Source organism: Mytilus galloprovincialis, chromosome 4 (assembly GCF_965363235.1).
Source record: "Mytilus galloprovincialis chromosome 4, xbMytGall1.hap1.1, whole genome shotgun sequence".
In the NCBI taxonomy this organism is placed as follows: Eukaryota; Metazoa; Mollusca; class Bivalvia; order Mytilida; family Mytilidae; genus Mytilus; species Mytilus galloprovincialis.
The window spans coordinates 20,802,303-20,829,737 of record NC_134841.1 but is presented as its reverse complement, the minus strand read 5'-3'; the positions used below and the strand labels follow the sequence as shown (position 1 = coordinate 20,829,737).

Here is a 27,435-nt window from a genome sequence, read left to right as displayed (position 1 = left end):
AAAAAATATGAGTTGCATTTGAAAAAAAGGGGGGAGTTTTGACAAAATTTACGAAAACTAAACGTTTATGATTTAGTCGAATTACTGCAAAACTAGTTCTTTTCGAGACAATCACAGCTTACACAATGATTGGAGCATGTCCTGTTTTATTTGAATTTAATATTTTCAATGTTTATTTTTTGGATTTCAGAAATTACTCCTTTTTGTAGTTTTATTTATGATATCATAATAAAAAGAAATTGCCTACTGATAGTCAAACAATCTAAGCTTTGGAATAGCTGCCATAAAAAATAACAATTATCGTTTTCACGCGAGACTTTGTTCTTGGCAAGAAATCAAGTATCTGCTCGTGATATTTTGTTTTTCGAAATTTAAAAACTTTTGCTTTAAATATAAAATAACATTTGGCATGTTTGTTTAGTTTCAATTCAAGATGTATCGAACAAATACTGTCATTCCTATAACACTACCTATTTGTTGAATAGCATCATTACGTAAATTGTGATACTGTATTATTTGCGTGTCTACTTATAGAATTTTAACTTACAGTGGCTGTGAACAATTAATGATAATAAAGAAATCAAATGCAGTGCTTTTTTGTACAAAGAATAATTTGTTAATCTTACAAGTAATGAAAAAGGAGAAAAATCTGGTTTATAAACTGTTAACTGTTACACTTTCAATTATATCAAAACTAAGATGTTGACTTTATTAGTTTCAATTACAATAAATTGTAAAAGAATACCAATGAACTTAAAATCATATCTAAAAATCCTTTCAACCTGTCTAGCATTTCGAACATCTTATCAAACTTACATTTTGAAAAGATGAATTATATGCACCATTATGACAAGGCAATGGATACTTTTCTATTAGACATTTAAATTTTCTTAGAATAATTCGTTTCAAAACGTCAAACGCTCGATTTAAATCATACTTGACTTTTTCTATAGAATCATTATTTCATGTTAAATACTTAATCACAATGGGATACAGAGCAAAATAAATGCATGGATACAGGGCTTTTCATCATGTCGTACTCAATTAGCTTCCTACGATTTCCTCAATATTCTGTTCTGATCTCAAGTCTGCTCTCATTTTTACTAAATTATATACCAGTTGACTTTAATCATACCTAACGCCTATTTTCAGATGACCTTTTGCATATATGGTTATAGAATCTAATAGTGATTGCTGATCGTCAAAAAATGTGGTAAGCTAGTACTCATGAAATACTTATAAAATATTTGTTGTAAAAGGATAATGTCTGTTTGTCAATCAATATAATGGTTCTGTTCGTTGGATACACTTTCATTATATTGAGGTAACCTTGTTTTTTATGCGACTGTCATACAAGTGAGAGGTTTAAGTAACTAAAAATCCACCATTTTCTACATACATAAGAAAATGCCTGTACCAAGTTAGTAATATGACGGTTATCATTCGTTCGTTTGATGCGTTTGAGTTCAGTATTTTTGTGATTTCACTTTTTCAATATTGATTAAGAATATGAGACTTGTACACTTACCACATTCCTGCACACTTTCGTCTCGCCCTGTACTACACTCATTTACACCATTACATATTTTGTCTTTAGATATACACTCTGCTTGTTTGTCGTCACAATGGAACACGTCTTTTCCTTCGCATTTGACAAAATCTGGGACTACTAGTTCTTCGTTAAGATATTGACTTAAAACTGAAACAAATATAATCATATTAAGCCAAGAATTCAAAATACAGTAGTCTATTCATGGACAATGATATAAGTTAGTATTGGTGATGTATAAGGTTGATATATTTTACAGATATATATCTATTGATAGACAATATGTTGCCTTCTCAATGTCTTTTGGTTATATTTGTCTGTAACAGTTGTTTGCTATCTAATCATTGTTGTATTCATCTCATCTTCATTCGCTTATATTTAAAGATGGTGTGTTTTTCTTTTTTTTTATTATGTTGTTGCAACATTTGTGTTTATCTCAAATATTCCCTTTATCGTATTCAACTAATTAATTCTTGTTTTTTGTTTATAAAAAAAAATATTTTTCAAACCATACCATGTTATATTAAACAAAATAGCACTGTTATTTCTGGAAAAGGCTTTGATTTCTATTATATAAATGAGACAAGCATTTTACGTGAAACACTGGACATTTTTAACAAATAGTAATGGTATTGTCATTAATGAATTACTTAATTTTAAGCAAAATACTCGTAGAATAGAAGATCTGATTCATATTTCATAAGACTAAGATAAAAAAAAAATACAAATAAATGTACATGGTGAACAAGCAAAGATACACGATGAAAACATATGTACGTTTTATTTCAATTAGAGGCTTCACGTACGCATGGTTCACACTATATATTCCAATGTAAACATTGGCACTCACACCACATCTTCCTATACCAATAAAATTCAATAAAGCGTAAATAAATTTAAAAAACTACATAACTAAATATCAGCATCAGATAAGATACCTATTAGAACAGATCTTAAAACTCGGAAACTATAACGCTGTTAACAACTTATATTTCTACTGCTTAAGTGATTTGATAGTATTTATAGAGCATTGTATATCTAACAAAGTAGGAATGTTCCTCTCATAAAACCATTTATATGATAAATTCCACTTGTTAATTTATGACAATATGATAGATAAGCCATTAAAAAGAATTGAAAAAGTATTGATGATTCTATAATGGGATTTTCGAATGCAAACTATTAGTTAAATATGATGATAGGAAATAAAATCTGTGTAAACGTTTTTGATTTAATTCATGAACTACTATGATACAACGGAAGTAGAATTGTGTAATGTTGTATTGGACGTTCCCAAACACCTTCCTGTGGGAATCATTATTCCATTGTATTTACACTGTCTGCAATCCCACCATCGTTTTTAATAAGTATATTTTTTGTATATGTCCTTTAGTACATGATACATTTATACATCACCCTACATACAGTTTTTCTAAGAAGAATATCCACATTTTGATAACCTGTTAACGTTATCCATTCATTATCTCCTTCATGTAGAATGTCATTTAGATAGCACTCAAATATTATCTGAAGTTAATGAACTAGATAAAGTCATATGAAAGTTTAATTTAAAAAAAAAGTTCAATATGTTTATTTACCTGAAAGGCTAAGTGTTACTATAAATCAAGTGTGAATGAACTTAATTGTAAAAAAAATAATCTTATAAAATGTACTATTATTGAATTATTGTCTGCCACTCCTATTCGCAGAATGATTTTCCACATGCAGTGACCTTAACCACAAAACCTCTCGTAAGAACTGTGGAAGCCGCTCAGCGCAAGTGTGAGGAAAAACTGTGAGGAAAAAAGTAAACAAACGTTTCTGAAAGAAGAATTAATTCGCAAAATAATTTAAACAAGTATTATTACAAAGTTTAATCAACATAAAAACTCATGGAAAACATGGGACTGACATCGCTCTATTAACTCGCTCATAGTTTATGTGCTGTATGATTAATTCTATGTTTGATTATTTATCAAGTTCAAGATCGCTTAACTTCGACAACAAACTCGAAAGTTCATTGGCAGTAACAAGTCAGGAGCCTCTGGTCTCTGTTAGTCTTGTACTTGAACTGAATTTTAATGTGCGTATTGTTATATACGTTTACTTTTCTGCATTGGCTAGAGGTATAGGCGGAGGGTTGAGATCTCATAAACATGTTTAACCCCGCCGCATTTTTGCACCTGTCCCAAGTCAGGAGCCTGGCCTTTGTTAGTTTTGTATTATTTTTTAATGTACAATTTGGAGTTTAGTATGGCGTTCATTATCACTGAACTAGTATATATATATTTGTTTAGGGGCCAGTTGAAGGACACTTCCGGGTGCGGGAATTTCTCGCTGCATTGAAGACCTGTTGGTGACCTTCTGCTGTTGTCTGCTCTATGGTCGGGTTGTTGTCTCTTTGACACATTCCCCATTTCCATTCTCAATTTTATTTGACCAGCGTTCACTGAATGAAATATTATACAGTATAGTTGATATGTAACTATGCAATAGATCAAAATATATTTCCCGAGTTGGCTTCGGGCAATAGAACAATAAGCTGATCTTCATACCGAGGGAAATACATTTTGATCTATTGCACTGTTACACATTCACACGTAAAAATTTTATATATTGTAAATAGTATTTTATTTCATATTGTGTATTATATCTATATGCATTTTAATAGTCTCTTTTAATTCTGTATAGAATGGCTCTCATTTTTATTTAGTGTTATTTTACAATGTATAAAGATTGATTGTACTTGTTGAGAGATGAGACTTTAATAAAACATTGAATTGAATTCAATAACTGATTTATTACATAAGTCAGTTCCAATTTGAATGAACAACGTGAATACCTTTCAACTGATCAAATTTCAGAATAAGAGGTCATAACAGGTCAGTGCAATAGACTGCACACAAGTGCAAAAGAACGATAATATCTAGTGCAATAGACCATGGAACAAAAAATGGCCTAAAAAAGCAAATGATATAGAAATATTAATAAAACAGTAAAATACTCTTTATTAGGTAATAATGTTTGTTGTTTATACGTTATGCATCGTAATAAAAGCATAAAAAAACAATGTGTAGATAGATAATAGAGTACTTAGCTTAGTATATATGCATGCATTGGTTCAATAGTTTTATTTTCATTATTATGATTATGATTAGAAACTCGTAAGGTCAAATATAATCAGACACTGTTGTTTCAATTTCAGAGAGAGAGTCCGAAAACTCTTTCCCAAAACCAGATTGGCATTTTCCCGCGTCCAGGGTAATATAGCATAATACAATACTATTGTTGATAAAGGCATTTCTAGAGGTGCGTTGTATCTGCACCTAAATATTTACTGTTTATATGATACTTAAAATGAAGCGACAGATACCAAAGGGGCATTCGAACTCATTTAAACGACAAATATGAGAGATACAACCGACAGTTTTTTTTTATATATATCCGGAATTATAAATCTCTCGAATCACGAAAGTGTGGTTAATTGGTTTTGTACACTTGTTGTGTAATCATTGCAGAATCATCATTTAAATCTAAATTACTTGTTTCGTTCTCATACACCTGAAATATGTCAATAAACGAAAAGTAATTGTCAACATTCTTATACAGAAAACTCTATTAAAGGACTACTCGATTTGATATTTATATTTCGTCCATTTGCTGTGACAGTCTTCATATGGCTAAGAAAACCAGGAAACGAGTTTGATTAAGCTAATGATCAGATCAATGCACACTTTGCACATGTCATTTCATTCAGATTAACAGTATTCAAATAAACAGACCAATTATGCTGTACAAAGTGAAGAAGTTGGAATTATCTTACAAAACGATTTTTAACAAACATGATGACTTATGTGACGGACGAAAGTATAGTTCTATTTGAAAAATTGGCGACTAACATACGCTTTCATATTTATTCATGCTAAGTGGTGCGTCAATTAAGCCGGCAAACCTGATTATTTAAAAAAGCATTACGTAATATGTCTACATAACACAATATTAACAGACAGGACATTTCGGTCCACCGAACTTCGGAAAAATTAAGCTGTTTGCATAATATATAAAGAAAGAGAAGAAGCGTTATAAAAAATATCTACGTCATCATTTACCAATCCTTCAAGAGATAATGGTTTTATTTTCCCGCGATAATGTGTCGGGACTTAGTAATACCCTTGTGTTTTAGCAACTCAGCCTCGGTATTCTTTATTGTTTACTTCTTTGATCATGTTGATAGATCAAGTTTTATTATTTCCATCGGTTTGTTACAACATGAATAATAGCATATGCAAGGTAGAATGTTATAGGCAATGCGATATTTGAATAAACAAACTTTAATCAATTATTTCAAGTCTACATATCTTTAAAAAATATCTTGAAAGCATTAAACTAGACATAATTATATCTTTGTAAACTTATTTTTATGCCAGAAACCTTTTTACATGACAAGCAGAAAAGAAGAAAAAACTGTAAATACCTAACCTGAACGGATAATAAATATTGTTGTTAACTTTACTTTTAAATCAAAATCTAATCAAGATATAGATATAACAGAGATATGTTACGTACTTCTCCGTAACACGTGCATTCATCCCTTTTCATGCCGTGGTTCGGCTTGCCCAATCAATATCTTCAGTTTTGTGTTGTGGTTTTTGGACATTTTTCTTTATAATATTTTCTGTTTTTCATATGTTTTGCCCTCTTGCTATTGTTTATGGTTTATATATAGTTTACCACTGCTTTTCTTGTATTTGATAAGAAATTTAGAATATCAGTATTCGTTGTACTATATAAAATTGTTAGTCTTTCTCCGGTTAACTTTCTGATAATCTAAAATTAATTTTCAATTTCTGGTTGACTTGTATATTTGCATGTTTCAGTTTTTAATTAAAACTAAGTGCAGTTTGTAAATAAAGACCAAACTTTGTTTTCATTGAAAGATCAAACAAAAATGTTCTTCATTGTCAGACATGTAGAAAGATATTTTGTGAAATCCCATTTCAGTGACTTACCAGACCCTTTCAAATATTTTTATCGATACTGTACAAAACATCATTATTATATGGCATAACTAAATTAGTTCGCAATGTAACTTAATTCCTTAATCCGTCTCAAACTGAGCGGTTCAAATTTCAATTATTCGATTGTAAACATATAATATCTAAGACTTTCATAGGGAAATGTTTTACAGTTTGTGACAATATCTGCTGAAAGCATAACAATTCATTATTCAGTAATCAAACAAACAAAACAATTTTCCATTTTGACATGTAAAGAACTGATTAAAACCTGTTATAGTTTGTTTGATAATATTTATGTTCGCTTGGGAAACATTTGAAAATTCCTGTCTTTTATTTTACAAAATGAATTAACCGATAGTAAGATAGCACAATTACACATCTCGACGTCAACGTACGATTTACAATTCTATTTTAATCATAAATTTAGACCATTCTGATACTTTAATAAAAAAGAGACAATAAAAGAGTTCTAGAACATATCAAATAGTAAAGCACATGCATGTGTAATTGTGTTTAAACAGCAGCATTAGCCGAAAAGGTTACATTGGACATATAGATTTATGTATCGTGGCTCTTATTTTGTGATTATCACTTCTTACCATAACAGAAGCAAGAGTATGTCATATGCAATCGGTGATAATCCAATGCTTTCAGTTGCATGAACTTATTCAGAGTTGTGGCTGTCATTATTTAAAATAAAGATCGTATACGTTTGTTTCATTTAAGAAGTAGGAAGGTGGAAATATTCTTAATCAAATAATAGATATCTGAGACAATGTATAATAAATCTTTCTTTTACTTTTCTGTCGTCTTGCTATAGACTTCGCTTTATTTATTGTTTCGACCTGACGTTCATGATGCTTTTTATTTTACAACGATATATGAAGCAGAATAGATAGTCCATTCTTTACGTATATTAAGCTTTCTGTGTAATCTTAATCATTCATTACCAAAAACTATGTGAGACGTTTGTATGTATGGAAAGCCATTTGTCATATCAAAATGAGGTTTAAAGGGAGATCCTACAACAATAGATATTTTTGCCTCACATAAAATCTGTTTAAAGATATAATCAAGATCTATTATTTGTCAAGATAAGACTATTCTATAGTAAAAAGTATCGGAATGAAATATATCCAGATCCAATTGTGTTTGTCTCGGAGTTCTATCATATATACCATATTCGATTATATCAGTAACAATGCTTTCATAAACTTGTCTTTTATTGAAACGAACAAATCTTCTACAAATCATTCATATAATTTACGGGAAACGAGTTTCAAAATAAGAATACAGGCTTTGGATAGAAGGTTCCTAAGTCGGGTAATATGAACGATAAGAATAATGCTTTCGATAGAAGGTTCCTAAGTCGGGTAATATGAACGATAAGAATAATGCTTTGGATAGAAGGTTCCTAAGTCGGGTAATATGAACGATAAGAATAATGCTTTGGATAGAAAGTTCCTAACTGAATACGATAACGAATCATGAATGGTGATTTTATTGTTGTTGTACTCTAAAGGGACATTTGTATTTAAGGTTAACTCGAATGGTCTAAGTTATTGTAAATCTTAAGAAAGAGAGATTTATTAGCAGCAAAACGATAAAGCGTGCGTAGATGTTAATATAAGATCAATAAATTACTGAGTATCAAGTATGTGTCTAAATTGAAGTGGTATTGTGGTATAAACGTAAAATGATAGAATGTTTTGATACTTTGTAGTATATATTGTGGTATGTTCAAAAATATAATTAAAACGATAGGTCGTTGATTTTTCTTATAAGCCACAGGTTGTGAACAAAATGAATTATGTTTATTAATTTTAAAGTGAAAACTAAGCATCATTTATGTAAATAGTAGGTAATATAGCTCTTAGAAAATGCTTTTAGAACATCGAAAGCAAAAGTGGGGTCATCGTCGGATTTTTTGCTATAACATAACGTAGAAAAAAAAATCATGTAGATTCCTTAAGAAATTAAACTATTATTATTTTAGTTACGTCCCTTTACAACCTAATTAGAAAAAAATGAAAGCAATCAAAAATGATCTTTTTTTCTAGGAGTATACTATGTCATTTGCGCCGATTTTTAAAATTGTCATTCTTTCATTTTTCTAAAAACAAATTAATTATTGATAAGTCACAATAAGTTTGTTCAATGTAATGACAATTCACATTTTTTAATGGCATATCCGCATTAAATTTTGCTGACTTGATAGAAAACAAGAGATCTTTTATGTTCTGCTACTTTAGAATCTAATACAGCAAAAGACATCATTGACATCCCAACCGCCGACCTTACGATACCCTCAATGGTAGTTTCTGTCGAAAACACCTCCATGTTAACTGTGCTATCTTGTTTTGAGTGTCACGAAGTAAAATCACAAAAATACTGCACTTTGAGGAAAATTCAAAAAGGAAAGTCCCTATACAAATGGCAAAAACAAAAGCTGAAACACATCAAACAAATGGATAACAACTGTTATATTCCTGACTAGGTACAGGCATTTTCATATGTAGAAAATGGTGGATTGAATTTGCTTTTATATTTAGCTAAACCTCTTATTTTTATGACAGTGTGTGAAAACTCACTATAGAGAATTGTTTTCATTTAGTTTGACTTGCAAATAACACAAAAGGATATGTAAAGTATTGTATAGTATTACTCCGTTGACTGACTCACAAACTAATCGGTTGGACTTAAGGGGGCTCGCGGGTCTAAATCAATTTTTTTTTTCATTTAATATAGGATTTCGCTATATTTTACTATAAATGAACTTTATCTTATACTAAATAGAAAAATGAAATAAAAAAATGGGGTCACCGTTCATTTACGCTCACAATCTGGCGTCGAAAGAAACATACATTTTTGTTAATGTCCTTTTCTTTCTGTTGAACTAATAGGAGAAAAAGCGGTAATATCGAAATAAAAAATAAAATAAAAAAAGAACTAAATTACAGAAATCGCTTAAATTTTACAATTATTTAGTTTATGTACAGATTATTCGAAAACAATAATAAAAATATAGGTCACCGATGAGTTAAAAAAGATATTTCAATTTTAATGCCAAAAATGGCATTTTTGCACCAAAGGGAGATAATTTGGAGCTTTTTCAATGATTTCTACATTTTAAAAGTTACCTGGGGCCAAACACGAATTGATTTTTTGGAATGATTTTTGTACCATATGACAAAATTAACAACTACTAAAGGTATTTTAAAAAATTTGTAATGAAAAATAAATGTTTAATTTTTTTTTCTATAAATTTCATACCCGTGAGCCTCCTTTAAGCAAAAAATATCATAATTTGTTACAAGTCATCATTAATTTCCATAAAATAATTTTTATAACTCACAGTTCTAATAAAGTATGTTTAAAGTACTTACGATTCTAATAAAGTATTTTTAAAGTACAAACAATTCTAATAGACATTCTTAAAGATATTATCATATCTAAATAAATTGATGTTTCCAGAAACATTTTGTTTGCAATGGAATTTATACTCACAACATCTCGAATTTATCAAAGTGTATTTTTCGGTTTAATGATATGAGCAATGAAACTGAATGTAACATATAACATTGGAATGAGCATAAATTTATCATACATCATAAACTCGACAAAATTCTTTCATTAATCAAAGAGATTAAATAAAGCCTTCATTCCAATGCATACAAGAAATAAATAAAATGGTAAAAATAAATAAGACATTTCCTTTGATGTAGAAAAACCAGTAAATTATATAACATACTATTTGCGATTTTTCTATATATACAAGACAGACACAAATGTTAATAAATGTCTTTTGCAATTCCGAGTTCATTTCATATTTCTTTTAACGAAATCTGGTGTAATATGAAGTCCCAATATTTTCAAGCAGTATTTCAATATGTTTGCTACACAAGTATAACATTTCGTGCTCTAGCTAGAAAAACATTGTCTATCATCTAGATGTTATATTTATGTGATGTGATTCATTCATACATACATGTAGCACACATACTTGTATTCTGTTATCGTCCAATTTACAGAATATGTTTATAAAAAAACACGAAGAGTTTAAGCAATAATATAAAAGCCGTTCAATTAAACTGAGTTTAAGCAATACGATTTAAACTGAGTTTAAGCAATACGATAAAGGCCGTACTATAAACTGCGTTTAAGCAATACTATAACACTGAATTTCAACTTGAACATCGATTTACACGATGAAAACAAAATACGTACAATGTTGAAAAATACACAATTTGTATTTTTTAAACCTGTTATTTTATTCTTAAAAGACGTCGAGAAGTTTTATATTGTAAATAATAATTGAATACTTTTGTTGTATAATTTTACCATTCAAGTTTAATATTTATTATGTACATATACATATTGTTTTAGTTGATTATCGTCTCTCATAAATCTGTACAGCTTGGCTTATGTATACAAAATGTATCTTTTATAAATGTATTGTGTAATTTTATACATAAGGTGAGACGTAAATAAAATATTGAATTGAATTGAATTGTATGTACTCGAAACGAAACAGGAGAAGTTTTAAAGTTCGGCTGTTATTGCATGTTATACACTGTCTGGTTGAAACCATGTAAACACACATTCTCGACACAATAGTAAACTTCACTAACAAACTCTTCAAAAGGACAAAAAACACATATTCAGTTGCCCTTAACGTATTTTTCACCATCTGTTCTATTTCTTTTCAGTAATTATGCTTTATTTAATTTTTGACCTGCCATTGTTCTGGTTATTTTCAATATAGAAACTTATAATACCTTCGTTACATAACCTCCAGAAGCCGTTTGATGTTTAGCAGTTAAAGTATTATATGTATTTTCATTAGATGAACAGAATTTTTTTCAAAGGAATATTTCACTCTAACAGCGTTGTTATTGCGGCTTATAAACGAAATCTATTTCAGTACAATGAATGCAGATGTTGAATATTCGTTAACGAGACAGCAAGACAAAGACACTGTCATTAAAATAACCAACAAGACATAGAGAGGGTACATGATACAATCTTTAACAACAGGCAAGTTTTATAAAAATATATCAAGCTTCGAATCGTCAATAGTCTAAACAGGCTGTGAATAAATTTAAGTATAATTAATTTGCTATCATCCATGTTTCGTCATAGAAAACTTTTGTTAATCGTTTAATTTATGAAATTTTATAATCTGTAATTATTGGGAAAAAAAACATTTAGTATCGTTTTTTTGTCTGCTGCTTACGATCTTTTCAAGAATTTCTTAAGCTGGTGACCATATCAGATCGTCATTCGTGTTTTTTAAATGTCAAAATAATGCACTTTAGTATGTGTTTACATATTTCGTATCAATATATCTCATTAGAGAAGGCAGCTGACGGATATTAATATTTTTACTCCGGTGGTGAGACGACAACTTTAGTATCAAATAACGTTTACATTAGTTAAAACATATTCTATTGTTCAAAAAGGTCCAAATTGACCTTTCTATTTTGTGCTTATACTTTTAAATATATACATGTTTCTGCGCCAGATGCTCATTACGACAATACTGACTCTTAAGTGAGAACTTATCATTTGTCGATATGATGATGGCAGTTTCAAACGACCTTGAGTAGCTATACAGCCCTCGCATCTGGTTTTGTTAATATGGTGATACGTATAACTATATGTAGTAAGATCGGTTAATTGGATGTACAATGATATTGATGCCATGAGACAATGAAAGGATAGAAAAGGTCCATATGCTAGGCTTTAAGGTATTCAATGTTCTAAGGTAGTTAGAACAAATTAGACAATACAAACGGAAAGGAATGTAAAGTACTGCAGCGCCTGTTAAATGAAAAAATACATGTGACAAAACTGTACAGACAATATTTAAAGAACTAGGCAATTTTATAAATGTTTGAGGCGGTATTATATTTTACGAGGTATTAATGTTGTCTGTTTTGCGATTTTAATAATTGTTATATTAAGAACTGTTGCATGTCATTCTTTGTAAATTTTGTTGATAACAAGATAGATGGCTGCGTGCTAAAATAGTCTATACTAAATGTTTAAACCCTCCTTATATTATGATCATGGGGTGTCGGGAACCTTGACATGTTTGCATTCATTCCTGGCATTATTGTAGATCTTTGTTAGCATATACAGGAAATTTGGAATGTGTGCCAATGAGCCAACTCTCCATTCAAGTCACAATTTGCAAAAGTTAACCATTATAGGTCAAAGTACGGTCTTGAACACGGAGCATTGGATCACACCGAACAGCAAGCTACAAAGAGCCCCATAAATTACTAGTGTAAAACTATTTTAACGGGAAAACCGACGGTCCATAAACAACGAGATAACACTTATGAACCACATCAACAAACGACAACTACTGAACATAATATGCTTTGTTATGCAGCTTCTGATGACTGTCCCTTTGGTATCTTTCGTCCCTCTTTCATATATTTTAAAAGACTCCAGTATAAGTGCGTGGTGCATTTGTATATTGCATTATAAAGATACTTATCTACTATTGAAGAAAAAGCTGGCATAAAACACAAGAACATTATGTACACAGCACTCTACACTTTTATATGTGAGAAACACATTTTAGCTGACAGGGTTAACCACGTATTCCGGAAGGGTCAGCAACACATGTGGCATACTATCAAAACCTTGTTTTATTGAGTGTAATACTCCTTCTGTTAATAATGCCACACCTGGTTTTCAAACGTGTACCGAGTAATCTTTCTAATTAGTTTTAAAACTCGTGACATACTCATCTGGTAGATGTAGCAGCTAATAAATGCCAGAAATAAATGAATTAATGAATTTATAGACTAATCCAAAATAAAATAATAAAAAATATAGATAAAAAGTACACCTAGTTGAATACTTTTATGTAAGTCTGAATGGTTTATTGTTCTAGTCATACATATGATACTTGAACTTTTTGGCACAACAATACAAATTTTGTGCGGAATTTTCGTTGATTTATGAAAACTGATTTCTTATCGGCATAATGTTACGAAAGTATAAAGCAGCAAGTTTTATTTCTTTCTTATCTATGACATCAAAATTATCTCGTGTTCCTCTGATTTGCAGCTAACATAAAACTGGTTTTACTCAAAGAAATTACCTTCAGAACTGCCTGACAGCCAAGTCATGTCATTGTTACATCATTAAAGAATACAAGTTACATTTGAGTTGAATCTTTTCGTGGAGTACATCATCTTCATTGTACAAATCTTTTCATAACCAAAGAATCAGCAATGGCAAATATTCAAATAACTTTGAAACAAGGCTTTGGGCAAAATTCACAAATTGAAGAAAAAAAGATCAAACTATTACAAGAAGACAAACGACGAAAAAAACAAACAAAAAACCAACAAACAAACGCACAGAAAATTGAAGATATTTAATATGAACTCCACCCAAAAACCGGAAGAGAATACAAATACATATTTCCTCTTTTTTTCATTAAATGTTCATAAAAAATCATAATCCCATAGGATGAAGGATTGGTCATAAAATCATAATAATTATAACTGATAAATCGATAAACTATAAACCTATTTCAATATTTCTAACGCGAATAGATTTGGTCAGTTAGAAATATAATAGCTATTACTGTTTTTGATTTTGTTTTTGTTTTGTTTTCTGACCGCTGTTGTTTCATTACCATACACCCACACAACTAGTGACATACGTTTTTAAGAATATTATGTGTGTTTGCTTTTTATTTTCATTCAGTGTATGAAGTAAACAATATATGAACATAAAATACCAATTCTAATGCAACAACGTTTGTAACGTTCTTTTTGATTGGATAACGTCACTTTCTTACATGGCATCAATTGACAATTGATGCTATGGGACGTACGCGCAAGCGCAGATGGCATATGACAGATTTTAAATACATGTTTTAACGTTGTTTTCTGTCAGTTTCATTAGAATGGAGATAACAATATTGTATTTTAAGCTCCGACGGCATCAATTTGGGATTTGATGGTCGCAAATACCCGTTTACTGTCTCCGCTAACGCGTCGCCAGTAAACTTAATTTGCGACCATCAAATCCCCAATTGATGCCGTCGGAGCTTAAAATACAATACAGTTATCTCCTAATTGAGAATGTCGATATTTATATATTTAATGAAACTATCAGATGTATCAGAAAAGAAATCTAATAATGTTATTTAGACAAAAAACCACTTCCGACATAGAACTATGACTGCAAGGTATTAATGTTATACTGCTTCAGATAATGAAAGATAATGTGATTTCAGACAAAGATAGATGACTTCCCGGAACATAAAGATGACAAACTATTACAATGTTAATGCAGTTCCAGAACTACCAGGATTCAATACAACCGATTAAGTGTTAGGAATCTAGTAAACCACACAGAGATCACTTGTGTCGTGTAAAATGATGATCTTTACTCAACCTTTTTAGCTTTAAAAATACAAAACATATCTTTTAATAGACCAATGCCAGTTCTTATTTTTGACAGGCCTATAATCATAAGGGAACTTAAATCTTGTGTCACGATCACTCATACTTAAAATGTAATCCATTTATACAGTTTTATTTGTCAAATATAAACATCTGCATGTTTTATTTCAAGGCAAATGACCGGTTTAGTATCAAAACACTTGAAGACAATAATTTGCCATATTTAAATCATAAGATTGAATAGCTAACTTCCTTTCGGCCACGAAATAGAAGTATTGATGATTCGTAAATATGAATAAAAATAGTTGAGACTGCATTTCTGAAGGAAAATGCTTACCTCAGCGTTTCGGTTGGAATATTTATGAGAATCAAATGAAAATAAAACTTCTAATAGCAACATTATATTAATTAAACAGATTATACTGCTAATAAACTCTTGAATTGCTATCATACAAATCGTTCTCTTGACGTAATAAATATTTGACCAAGTGACTTTCGTCAGTGCAAACTAATATCTTTAGTGATTTTTTTTAAGTTCAGACCTATTTAAATTAGATATTTCTAGCAGCTCAGACCTATACAATTTACAGATTTTTAGCAGTCAGACCAATTCAAGTTACAGATGTTTAACATTTAGGACCATTGGTACAATGTAGTTCGGACCTATTCTAATCACTTATTTTTAGCAGGTCAGACCTTGTCTAATACAAAAAAAGTTCTTTGACAATTCAAACTATTCCAATATCTGACTTTTGGCAGTAAAGACCGTGTTTAAAAATGAATTGTAGTTCAATATAGAGGGGCAAAAGATACCAGATGGACATTCAAACTCATAGATCGAAAATTAACTGACAACGCCATGGCTAAGAGAAAAAAAAAGACATACAATAGTACACAAGACACAACATAGAAAACTGAAAACTAATCAAACCTATTCTAACTACTGATTTTTGGCAGGGAATTATTTATTGATCATTATTTTTAACTGTTCGTACCTCTGGTTTTGTTCATTAAGTCTTGCTAAAATAATGGATTACAGCCAATGCAAACTTGTTAAAACATGTTTTATGCAACTAGGTGTGCTTTAATTGGGTAGTTCGAAAACAACAGCCGAGCACATGTGTTGTGCAAATCCCAACTGACTTCAGTAAAGTACATATCGTTCTACACTTGACCGTTGTGATACAGATCTATTTGGAATAAAAATTTTAAACTTAGAAAATCTTCATTGACTGGTTGAAGTTTGTGGTCAAACAGAATTATAACACGCGTGCTCTAGCATAAACAATTACAAAAAAATACTAAACCATAGTTGGTACAAGACAAGGACAATGGCATGTTGACATGTTTATTTATACTATGTGAAATCTACATGTTATATAAAGACGGAGACCCAGAGAATATTCATAGTAAAAAAATATATTAAACAAAAAAACCCAAGTGAAACTACTGTATCTTCGAAATGAATGAGCTACAAGGTCACATGCAATATTATACTGTGGGTTGGCAAGTTAAAACAATGACAGGAAGCATAAAAATGGGCACATGAGCCATGGTATGATGCATTGTATGAGAAATAAAAGTCCAAAGAATCAAATGATAGACAATCTTGCAAATTCAAAAGATGCCTGAACGAATATGTAACTGATATGTGGTGCAATGTATTGTGTCCGTAACCACGTGACGAGCACATATACCAGTTATATTCTATTGTACTAACACTGTTCTTGATTTAAACTAAGAATAATTAACTGATTTGAAAGCAATGTGTTTTCACGTAATATATTTACGCATGTTGTGGCTTTATACGTAATCTAAAGTGTTAAAGTCCAATAATTTAACCATAGAAATAATTGTATAAATATCAGATTGTAATTATATATAGTTATTTCCAATTAACTGGAAATTATAAATAAGATTACAGCAACAAGATTACTATAACTCCCTGGTGGGTCGCCTTCGCTGGACTTATTTAATCATTACTAATAAGACTTTTCACGTAAGCCAGAAAGAAAACCTTTCACCTTTTGGTGTATGGCTTCCTGGGTTTTATAAAAGCAAATTTGTAGAGCTGTTCAATTCACTCAATGTTGTACAATCACTGCCAATATTTTCAGTCAGTTTATGCCTAAAATCAATTTTCTTAGTTTTTATCATATTTGCAACGGAAGTGAGGACAAAAGAGAGTGAAAGGTTGAAAAATTCATTTTGCTTTATCGGCATATTAAAACCAGCCTATGATGATTGATTAAGAGTAAGATTAATCATATCAGTAAATAAAATGTCAGATCTTTCTGTTGTATTTTGTATGTATCACTTTTGTCATCGATTTAAAGTTGAATTATCTTAAAACAGACTCTACTTGATAAGTGCTTTTTCTGAACCGATTTATTGTTCTCCTTATATGTTTGTCTCTGTTATTGCAATGATCCAAGACTTAAGCCAAACACATAGAAAACATATTGTAACACAAGCATGTTAGTATAAACGTTCCGTGGACTTAGTTAGTGGCGTTTTTCTTCGTTTTTATCTCAGTATTTTTGTTATATTCGTATATAGATATAAGAAGATGTGGTGCGAGTCCCAATGAGACAACTATCCATCTTAGTCATAATTTGTAAAACTGAACCATTATAGGTAAAAGTACGGTCATCAACACGAAGCCTTGGCTCACACCAAGCAGCAAGCTATAAAGGGCCCCAAAAAATTACTAGTGTAAAGCCATTCAAACGGGAATGGTTTTTCACTATATCTTTATAAAGTGTTGACAGCAAATCTTAGAAACAGTTTGGTAAAAGAGATACAAATTTGAAGGAACATTCAAAGTCGTAAGTATAGAAAACAAATTGACAATTTCGTAGCTGAAACGGTAACGACATAAGAACATTCCAAGTACAGTTTACAAAACAAAATACAGAAAACCATAGACTAGTTAACACGAATCTCGAGGTAATATCAAGTGCATTATGTAACAAATTTATTCACAACTGAGTTCAAAAGCTATGTACGGGAAAAAAGAATTTTACAAATAGTATGGGGAGATGTTGACGTGATATATCTTTCCTGGTTTTATTCTGTTGTTTGATTGACGTATAAGTTACCTTTCTATTCAAATTCATTGATGTATAAGTAACCTCTCTATTCAAATTCATTGATTTATAAGTTACCTTTCTATTCAAATTCCTTGATATATAAGTTACTTTTCTATTCATATTCGTTGATGTATAAGTAACCTTTCTATTCAAATTCATTGATGTATAAGTAACCTTTCTATTCAAATTCATTGATCTATAAGAAACCTTTTTACTTATATTCATTGATGTATAAGTTACCTTTCTTTTCAAAGTCATTGATATATAAGAAACCTTTTTACTTATATTCATTGATGTATAATTAACCATTTTATTCATATTCATTCTTGTTATGTAAATCTGACACCTCATAAATATCGTTAAGTAAATCCCGAAGTCAAAGTTTTCAAAGAAATACCAAAACAATATTAACAGGCGTATTATCGTAGACATTAGTAATCCAAAACTGCCAGCTATTCTCGAATAGCACACTCTAATAATGGTTCAGATATATTACTGGTTTGTCTCAAAGTTTTAATATTTTTCATATCACAGATATTAAAAATTTTTTTTTTAAAATTTGCAATTCGACGCTGAGCAATACCTATACTACAGAAATGTTTGCTGAAGGTCATCTGTGCAGGGTGGATGTATACACACACAGGTATGTCCAGTATGATAGGTATATATAGACAAAGATTTTGAAATCGAAATAACTGCCCCACACGCATTCAACATATTAATTTGCGCATACACAAATTTTCAAAGAGTTGTTTTATTTTGAGATCTTGACGAAGTTAGTCCCTGAAAAGTGGGTATGATGAACAAAATTTTAAAGTTTTTTTTCTCATCGTCTGTGTGTTATTTTTTTTTTTTTTTTTTTAGAAATTCCCTTTTTTTTAAAGTTCGATTTTCTTACATGCATGCTCATATACCGGATTGGTAACACATGTAGGTATTTAAAACAGCAAAGAATGAACACTTCATTCAAGTTTTCTATTTACGACTTCTAAGTATTTGACTATCACTTATGATGTGTAAGGAAATATTGCGGGAAAAAAAACCAACTGCAATGTGTTTTAACTCTATCAATATTGTGATGCTGAAACAAAGTGAATGAAAAAAATAAATATCTTTGTTATGGCACACCCTTTGTCAAAACATCGCATGTTGACCGAGAAATATCACTTAAATTCAGTAATTTTTTATCTAATTGTGTTAAAAACCCGTAAGGACAATAATTTTTGCAATTATTTTCTCATTTTCTTTCTTTTTAATTTGAAAAAAGTAAACAATTCCTTTTCATTGTGTTAAAATGTGCATGCTTATAATCGCATTAAAACACAGACATAAAACAGGAATTTCCCAGTAGGCCTTTGTTTAGCTTGTAGTGAATAAATGAGCCTGTCTTTTACTAATAAAGTCTTTGATCATTTTTACAAATCTGTAAATGACGGATTTACAAAAAGTCACAAACTCTAACAATACAGGGGGAAAGTTCGTCAAGATACAAAATGTCACCTTATATTCCAAGTTATGGCTCTCGTTTGTTACCGTTTCTGATTGTTTTAATGCTTCTAATATTCATATGTGATAAATTTTTCATTTCATCCTTAATCGTATTTGATTGCAATATGATTCTTAGTAAAAAAAAATCGATTTCCAGTCAATTATGATTTATCTTTAGGTTAAAACCAAAATTGCATTCTTCCTAAGAAAAAGATAACTTTAGTCGGTCGGGTTCCAGAACAAGTATATTTTCGTGCCAAACAATAGTTTATTGTTCATGCAGTACAAACCGTTTGGCTTTAAAATGCTCCATTTGATAAAGATTTATCAAGAAAGGTGACTTCAGTGTAGGACAATAGATAAATGTTTAATTGCTAAGTCATGTCAACAGTAAAGTTAATGAACTAGCGACGAAAGGATGAAAGGGAATTTAATTGTCCTAAAAAAAGTAACTTAAAAGTAACATTATACAACACAGCTTACTTCTTAATTAAACAAGAATAAATCAAAGGATACTCTTGTTATGTCGTTACAGAACTAAAATAGATATAAGAAGAATGCCAATGAGACTACTCTCCATCCAAGTCACAATATGTAAAAGATAAAGAACGTTTAAATATAAAAATTGAAGTTTGCTTCAAACGCCATTTCATTATTTTCAATAGACAATTGTCAAATAAACAGCAGTGCATCTTAGTCGTCAGTGGTTGTTTTGTGTCATGCATTACACATATTTATAGTATCTGGTGATGTTTTTTTTTATGTACACAGCTACTTTTGCATAGAGTACTAGTACTACTATTTCTGTACCAAAAAATCTGTAGTACTGGAAATGTACTTTTAATATTTAGTATCAATTCTTTACTTAAGAATTATTGTGATATTCAGGTGCTTGTATTTTTCAGTACTTGATTTGTACTTAAAATATTAGTACAAAAATAATACAAACAATGATCACAGTATTTCACGTTTGAACATCATAACTTATTTGACTTTAAGAGATTTGAAGAAGACAAATTTCAAAATGCTGAAAAATTTACCGTGCAACCAAAAATATGTAGTACTTAAATTGCAAGTACAAATCAAGTACTGTAAAATACAGGTACCTAAGTATTACAATAATTTTAAAGTAACAAAATAGTACTGAATGTTAAAAGTAAATTTCCAGTACTACAGATTTTTGGTACAGGAATAGTACCTATGTAAAAGTAGCTGTGTATAGGTTATTCATTGCTTAAAACTTTCAAGAGTTGTAACTTTTTAAAGCTTGATATGTTTTGCCAGATGTTTTTTCGATATGTTTTGTCGCTAAGTTGCTGTCTAATTGAAGTAGATAGACTCCGTACGTCTCATTTCATTAAAAAAATTTATAAAAGACTTACAAAGAACAAAAATCAATTAAAATTCTTTCTTTATCGTAAAAAAATATAAATTATACCACTTCTATAAATTAATAGACATCAAACTTGTCTGATAAAGCGATGTAATAAATTTATGTATGATTTATTACCACTTTACAACGTTCACATGTAATTACATATAGTAATCTTTCAAAGAATTACCCGAAAAGTAAGCCTCATTAATTTTCCTCAGCTATCACCTTCATCAGACAACACAGACGGATTAGTTGTCAATATGTTACTGAGTAAACGTTAACAATTTCCCTCTTGCAGTTTTACAACAAAAATGTGTAACATGTTAATTGTTTCCTAATTTTTCGATAACATAAACTTAAATGAGCCAAAATGATAAGAGGGAACTGACAAATTGCACAGCAGTAGATTGGTAAATGCTTAATGTTTCATATATATATAATGTTAGCACATAACTCAATGCTAATAACAATTATTAGAACTTCAAAATGTTAAAACAAATGAAATAAAACGTTTTCAAATAAAATATACGCAATTACGGCATTGTATTTAAAGCCCTTTTTGTACTTAAAGTGACGAGAAGATATACACATTAGAAGATGTGGTTTAGTTGAGAAAACTCTCCACCAGAGACCAAACGACACAGTTAAAGATCATTAATATAAAGATTATGTAGACTGATCTCTCACAAAAGTACATTTTACAAACGTATTTCAGATGTCTGTCTTTAACAGTTGTAAAGTTAGATGATTAGAATTTTCAAAGCGGTTAAGTAGACCATTGATTTGGAAAGTATAAGAAGAAGGAATAAAAAGAGAAATTGGTACGCCATTATAATGAAGATGAGGGGTATGGGTCAAAGACACAACAATTGTAAAACACAATAAAACTACACAAGTGTATTTTTTGGTAATAAGAATCATCTGTTAACTATTATAAGTATATTATCTTTTTTAGCACTTCGATGACATTGGACTTATTGGTTCTTTAATATAAACAGGTTCATGGAAACCGATTAATCAGTGTATGAATGGTACACATGCATGTTTATTATGTTTTTCTAATACTAGTTGGTATCTACTGAAATCATCTTTAATTAAAGAACACGCATGGTATATATCTGCAATCAGTGAGTTAGTTTGAGAATAATTATGGGTATTTTATGGAAACAATGATTAAAAGTATTATTTAATATATAAAATATTTTAGGATTAACGTCTCTCGAAAAAATATTTACTCGTGAACTTATTGTTATCATATTTAGATAGCAAGCTTTGATGAGCGGCTAAATTCACAACCGTTCATTTTGTAAAACATTGTTTATCTTTCTGTCATTTTTATGCTGGCTGTATTGATGGGGGCTTCATTGATGGCTGTCCCTATTCATATCATCTATCTTGGTATAGCCAATATTTCTCACTTCCAAGCTTGGGATGCTGTTATTAAAAGATAATATGTGCGATGCATGTGAGCCAAGACTCCGTGTTGAAGACCTTACTTTGGCCTATAAGGGTTTACTTTTACAAATAGGAACTTGGACGGAGAGTTTTCTAATTGGCACATATACATTGTACCACATCTTCTCATATCTACTAATCTTTTATTTGTAATCTATAGTGGGGAAAATATGTACTTGAATGAAAATCTGCAAATGTGTATGAATGAGCATTTTAATGTAAAAATTGTACTTTTTTGGGAAGTCAACCATGTTTTGAATAGTCCATATATTCGTTCTTTTTCAAAAGACTGTTTTTGTAATTACTTGCCTCAATTCCAGATAAGAACAGCCTACACTTTAACGTTGCGTAATCTTGGGTTTCCAAAAGAGTTTAAAAAAAATTAAAAATATTTTCTTATTAATTTTTAAAGATTTGATTTTTTTTCTGCTTTTAGGAATAATAAAAAGCAATTAAATCCGCTTCAAGTTTAATTTGAGCGCCAACATACAAAATTTTCGACTGCAATTGATTTAAGTGTATTTCATTATCGTTTCATTTGATTATAAAAATCGGGAAAGGCCAATGACATTTAGTTCCACTAAATGACATTTTAATAGTTTTATGAATTCGGCAAATATTATTTGAATCTTGTAGCTTTAAATTTTTGTCAACACTTAAGAGTTAGTATCAATAAGTTAAACGACTTTCACCTTTAGCTTTATCAAACCTGATAATTTTAAGCATCAATATTTTTACTGTTTGACAAGAGGATCAGTTTGTAATAGAATTACAACTCTTGCAGTAGTCATGGGAAATCCGATAAATGTTAATGAACATTTGTTGCAAAGTTTCCGTCCGATATTTCCCTTGTAGCACTGGATGCTAGTAAATCAATTAAAACGGATTTACATAACTATGAAAAGGCTGTCAAATATGACTACTCCACTAAGTTTTGTGTGTCATTGCTTCCACCAAAACACTCTCTTTGGAATTTGGCAGATTTGTTTTTGTTACGGCCAGAAATCGCCTTTAAATTGTAGCCAACAAAAGACACAAATCAATACTAAAATTTAACAATATTTATTATACAAAAGTTTACAAGAAGTATTTTACAAATATTACTGATAACTTAACTGTCAAAATATGAGTCCACTCTTTTATCTTTATCTGTATCCGGAAATCTTTCGGAATCCAATCTGAATATTATGTTCACTACTAAGGTCACAATCCAGTATGATGTTGTTTGTAGAATAAAAGTGTCAATCCAAATGCCGTGAATACTAATGTCTATCAATGTCTAAGTCCAAGTTTAATTATTGGAAATTAACTTTAGTGTCTGTATATATAGTGTTGTCATGGAAAATTCTAGAACACTCTATAATGGAACATTGTGGAAAATCCTGGAAAGTTACAACGGAAGTTTCTGGAATAACGTAGAAGTTTAAATTACGCATCTTTTATAAGGATCATTCTAGAAAGTTCCAATCATTCTGTGATTGTTCCAGTGATTCCTAAACTGCACAGTTATAAGATTATTTGGTAAACAACTATCAGGCCATACAACACAACTTAGGCCAACATAAATAAACATAATAATTACAATATCATAACACCTCCCCCCTTAAAAGAAGTTTTAGTGTAACAAAAACTTATCATGAATAATATGAACAAAAATACATAATATATACAAAGTGATTTAATAAGCTCTAGATAAAGCATCAGCTATTACATTATCTTTACCCTTAATATGTTTTACAATTACATCATATTCCTGTAACAATAAACTCCACCTAGTCAACCTCTGATTCTTGTTTCTCATTTTATGCATGAAGGTGAGAGGATTATGATCAGTATAAACAATAATAGGATATACAGTGGGATTCAAATATACATCAAAATGTTGAAGTGCTGACAACATTGCAAAACACTCTTTTTCAATAGTTGAATAATTTTTCTGATGTTTATCTAATTTCTTAGAAAAATATGATATAGGTTTTTCAACATTATCATCTGTCTCTTGATATAAAACAGCTCCTATTCCTACATCGCTTGCATCAACGGCAAGTTTAAATTGTTTTTCAAAGTCTGGAGTAATCAGAACTGGACTATTAATTAAAAGTGATTTGCTATTTTCAAAAGCTTTTTGACAATTTCCGCTCCAGATAAATTTAGAATCTTTCCGTAAAAGATGAGTCAATGGTTGAACAACAGTAGCAAAATTTGAACAGAATTTCCTGTAAAATCCTATCATGCCTAAATATCTCATAAGTTGTTTTCTATTTGTAGGAGGTGGAAATTTGGAAATAGCTTCCACTTTAGCCATAATAGGTTTTACTTGACCTTGGCCAACTGTATGCCCTAAATAATCAACAGTGGCCTGACAAAATTCACTTTTACCAAGATTAACAGTCAAATTTGATTTTGACAATCTATCAAAAGTATCATATAAATGTGTTAAATGCTGTTCCCAGCTATCACTACATACAATAAGATCATCAATATAAGCATAACAACAGTCTAAATCTTTTATAACATTATTGATCATTCTTTGAAATGTAGCTGGAGCACTTTTCATGCCAAATGGCATTACAGTATATTGAAATAAGCCATCTGGTGTAACAAAAGCTGATATTTCACGAGCTCTCTGTGTCAATGGAACTTGCCAATAACCTTTCAATAAATCAAATTTGCTCACAAATTTTGCTTGACCAATATTGTCAATACAATCGTCTATCCTTGGAATCGGATAGGAATCAGATTTTGAGACTGAATTTACTTTTCTGAAATCAGTCACGAAACGAAAAGTTTTATCTGGTTTTGGCACAAGGAGACAAGGAGAGCTCCATTCACTGTTACTCGGCTCAATAATATCATTGTCAAGCATATATTTAATTTCTTTTCTCATAACTTCAAGTTTGAGTGGATTGAGCCTGTAAGAATGTTGCTTAATTGGAGAAGCATCTCCGACATCAACATCATGACAAACAGCAGTGGTTTTGTTTGGCACATCTGGAAAAAGATTTTTAAAAGAAAATACCAAAGTTTTTATTTCTTCTCTACGATCAAAAGACAGATGTGCAAGTTTTGAATCTAAATTTGACAAAATTTCTGAATTTTTCAATCTAACTGTCTCTTCCATAGTTTTACAACTAAAAGTTGGTTCAATTACATCTGGTTTGTCATGATTGTTCTCAAAGTTAACCATGCCTAAAGTGGCAACTGGTTTACTATCACATAGTACATTAGTACGCTCAAAATATGGTTTTAACATATTAATATGACACACTCTATTTTGTTTGCGCCGACCTGGAGTATTTACAATATAATTCAAATCATTAATTTTATTCTCTATTGTATAAGGACCACAATATTTAGCCTGTAAAGGATGTCCAGGGACAGGCAGAAATACAAGTACCTTATCACCAGGCTCAAAAACTCTGTCCCTGGCATCTTTATCATACCATATTTTCATCTTGTTCTGTACATTTTTTAAGTTTTTCTGAGCAATTTGACAAGCAGTATACAATTTTTCTTTAAATCTAGATACATAGTCTAAAAGATTCAAGTCAGTATGTTCAGTAAGCCACTTTTCCTTAATCAATTTTAACGGTCCCCTTACAGTATGACCAAATACCAACTCAAAGGGACTAAATCCAAGGGATTCTTGAACAGCCTCTCGAACCGCAAAAAGTAGAAAGTGAACTCCATCATCCCAGTCTCTGTCAAATTGAAGACAAAAAGTTCTAATCATGTTCTTCAATGTTTGATGAAAACGTTCTAAGGCACCTTGAGATTCTGGATGATAAGCACTTGATCTGTACTGAGCAATCCCTAACTGGTATACGACTTGCTGAAATAAACCTGACATGAAATTTGATCCCTGGTCGGACTGTATAGACTTAGGAAGTCCTACTAATGTGAAAAATTTGATCAAAGCTTTGACGATAGTAGGTGTCTTGATATTTCTGAGCGGAATAGCTTCAGGAAAGCGGGTAGATGTACACATGATTGTCAGTAAATATGCATTTCCAGTCTTGGTCTTTGGTAAAGGTCCAACACAGTCAATTAGAACTCTGCTGAAAGGTTCGTCAAAGGCTGGAATAGGCAGAAGTGGTGCTGGTGGTATTTTCTGGTTAGGTTTACCAACAACCTGGCATATATGGCATGATTTGCAGTATTCTGCGACATCATTTCTAAGTCTGGGCCAGTAGAAATGTTGCAATATTTTTAGGCAAGTCTTCCTTATACCTAAGTGCCCAGCCAAGGGGGTGTCATGGGCAAGACCAATAATTTCTTGCCTATAAACTTTAGGCACCACCACTTGGTATAGCACTCTCCATTCCTCCTCTGGGGTGGCATCAGGAGGCCTCCACTTCCTCATTAAAATGCCGTCCTGATGGTAATAGCATTCGGCCACTTTGTCTGCTTCCTCCTGTGGTTGAGCTCTCTGGCTGAGCTGAAGAACCTCAGGGTCTTCATGTTGTTCTTCAGATAAATTCTTTCGGTCTAATGAATGGCTGTTAACGTCTGGCCATGGCATAATAACATTCTTGTTAACACTAGGTGGTCTTGTAATGGCCTTTTCTGAGCTACCAGGACCTTCAATGTCAGCTATAAAAGTGTCAGAAAGGTCCATGTAATCAAACTTGTCTTCTTGCAAATTCTGATTTTGTTGTTTTCTAGCCATCGCCCTAGTAACAACACAAGCTGGATACAATTCAGCATCATCTTCAGGTGATTTAACATCCACCACCGGTTCACTGGTAACAATTGGTTCAGCAACCACTTTGTTCCTAGCTAGATCATTTCCTAGCAATAATGTAACACCCTCAACAGGGAGATTAGGACGAACACCTACAACAACTGGTCCAGTTATCAAATCTGACTTCAGATAAATACGATGGAGAGGAACATCTATACAACCTAACTCTACACCTTGTAACAAAACGGAGGCACCAACAGAAGTATTCTCGGACAAAGGCAACACACCTTCTAACAATAAAGTCTGAGAAGCTCCAGTGTCCCGTAAAATCTTAAT

The 27,435-nt window shown here is 31.0% G+C and overlaps 1 protein-coding gene across 4 annotated transcripts in view; it reads right to left on the bottom strand.

The window, feature by feature from the left end:
* LOC143071598 (G-protein coupled receptor GRL101-like) overlaps nucleotides 1-27,435 on the bottom strand; it is a 95,481-nt gene that overhangs the window by 55,068 nt on the left and 12,978 nt on the right. For all 4 annotated transcript variants that reach the window (XM_076246010.1, XM_076246008.1, XM_076246009.1 and 1 more), the window contains exon 2: nucleotides 1,529-1,699. In XM_076246010.1, coding sequence (XP_076102125.1) covers nucleotides 1,529-1,699 — 171 coding nt within the window. The remainder of the gene's footprint in view (nucleotides 1-1,528; nucleotides 1,700-27,435) is intronic.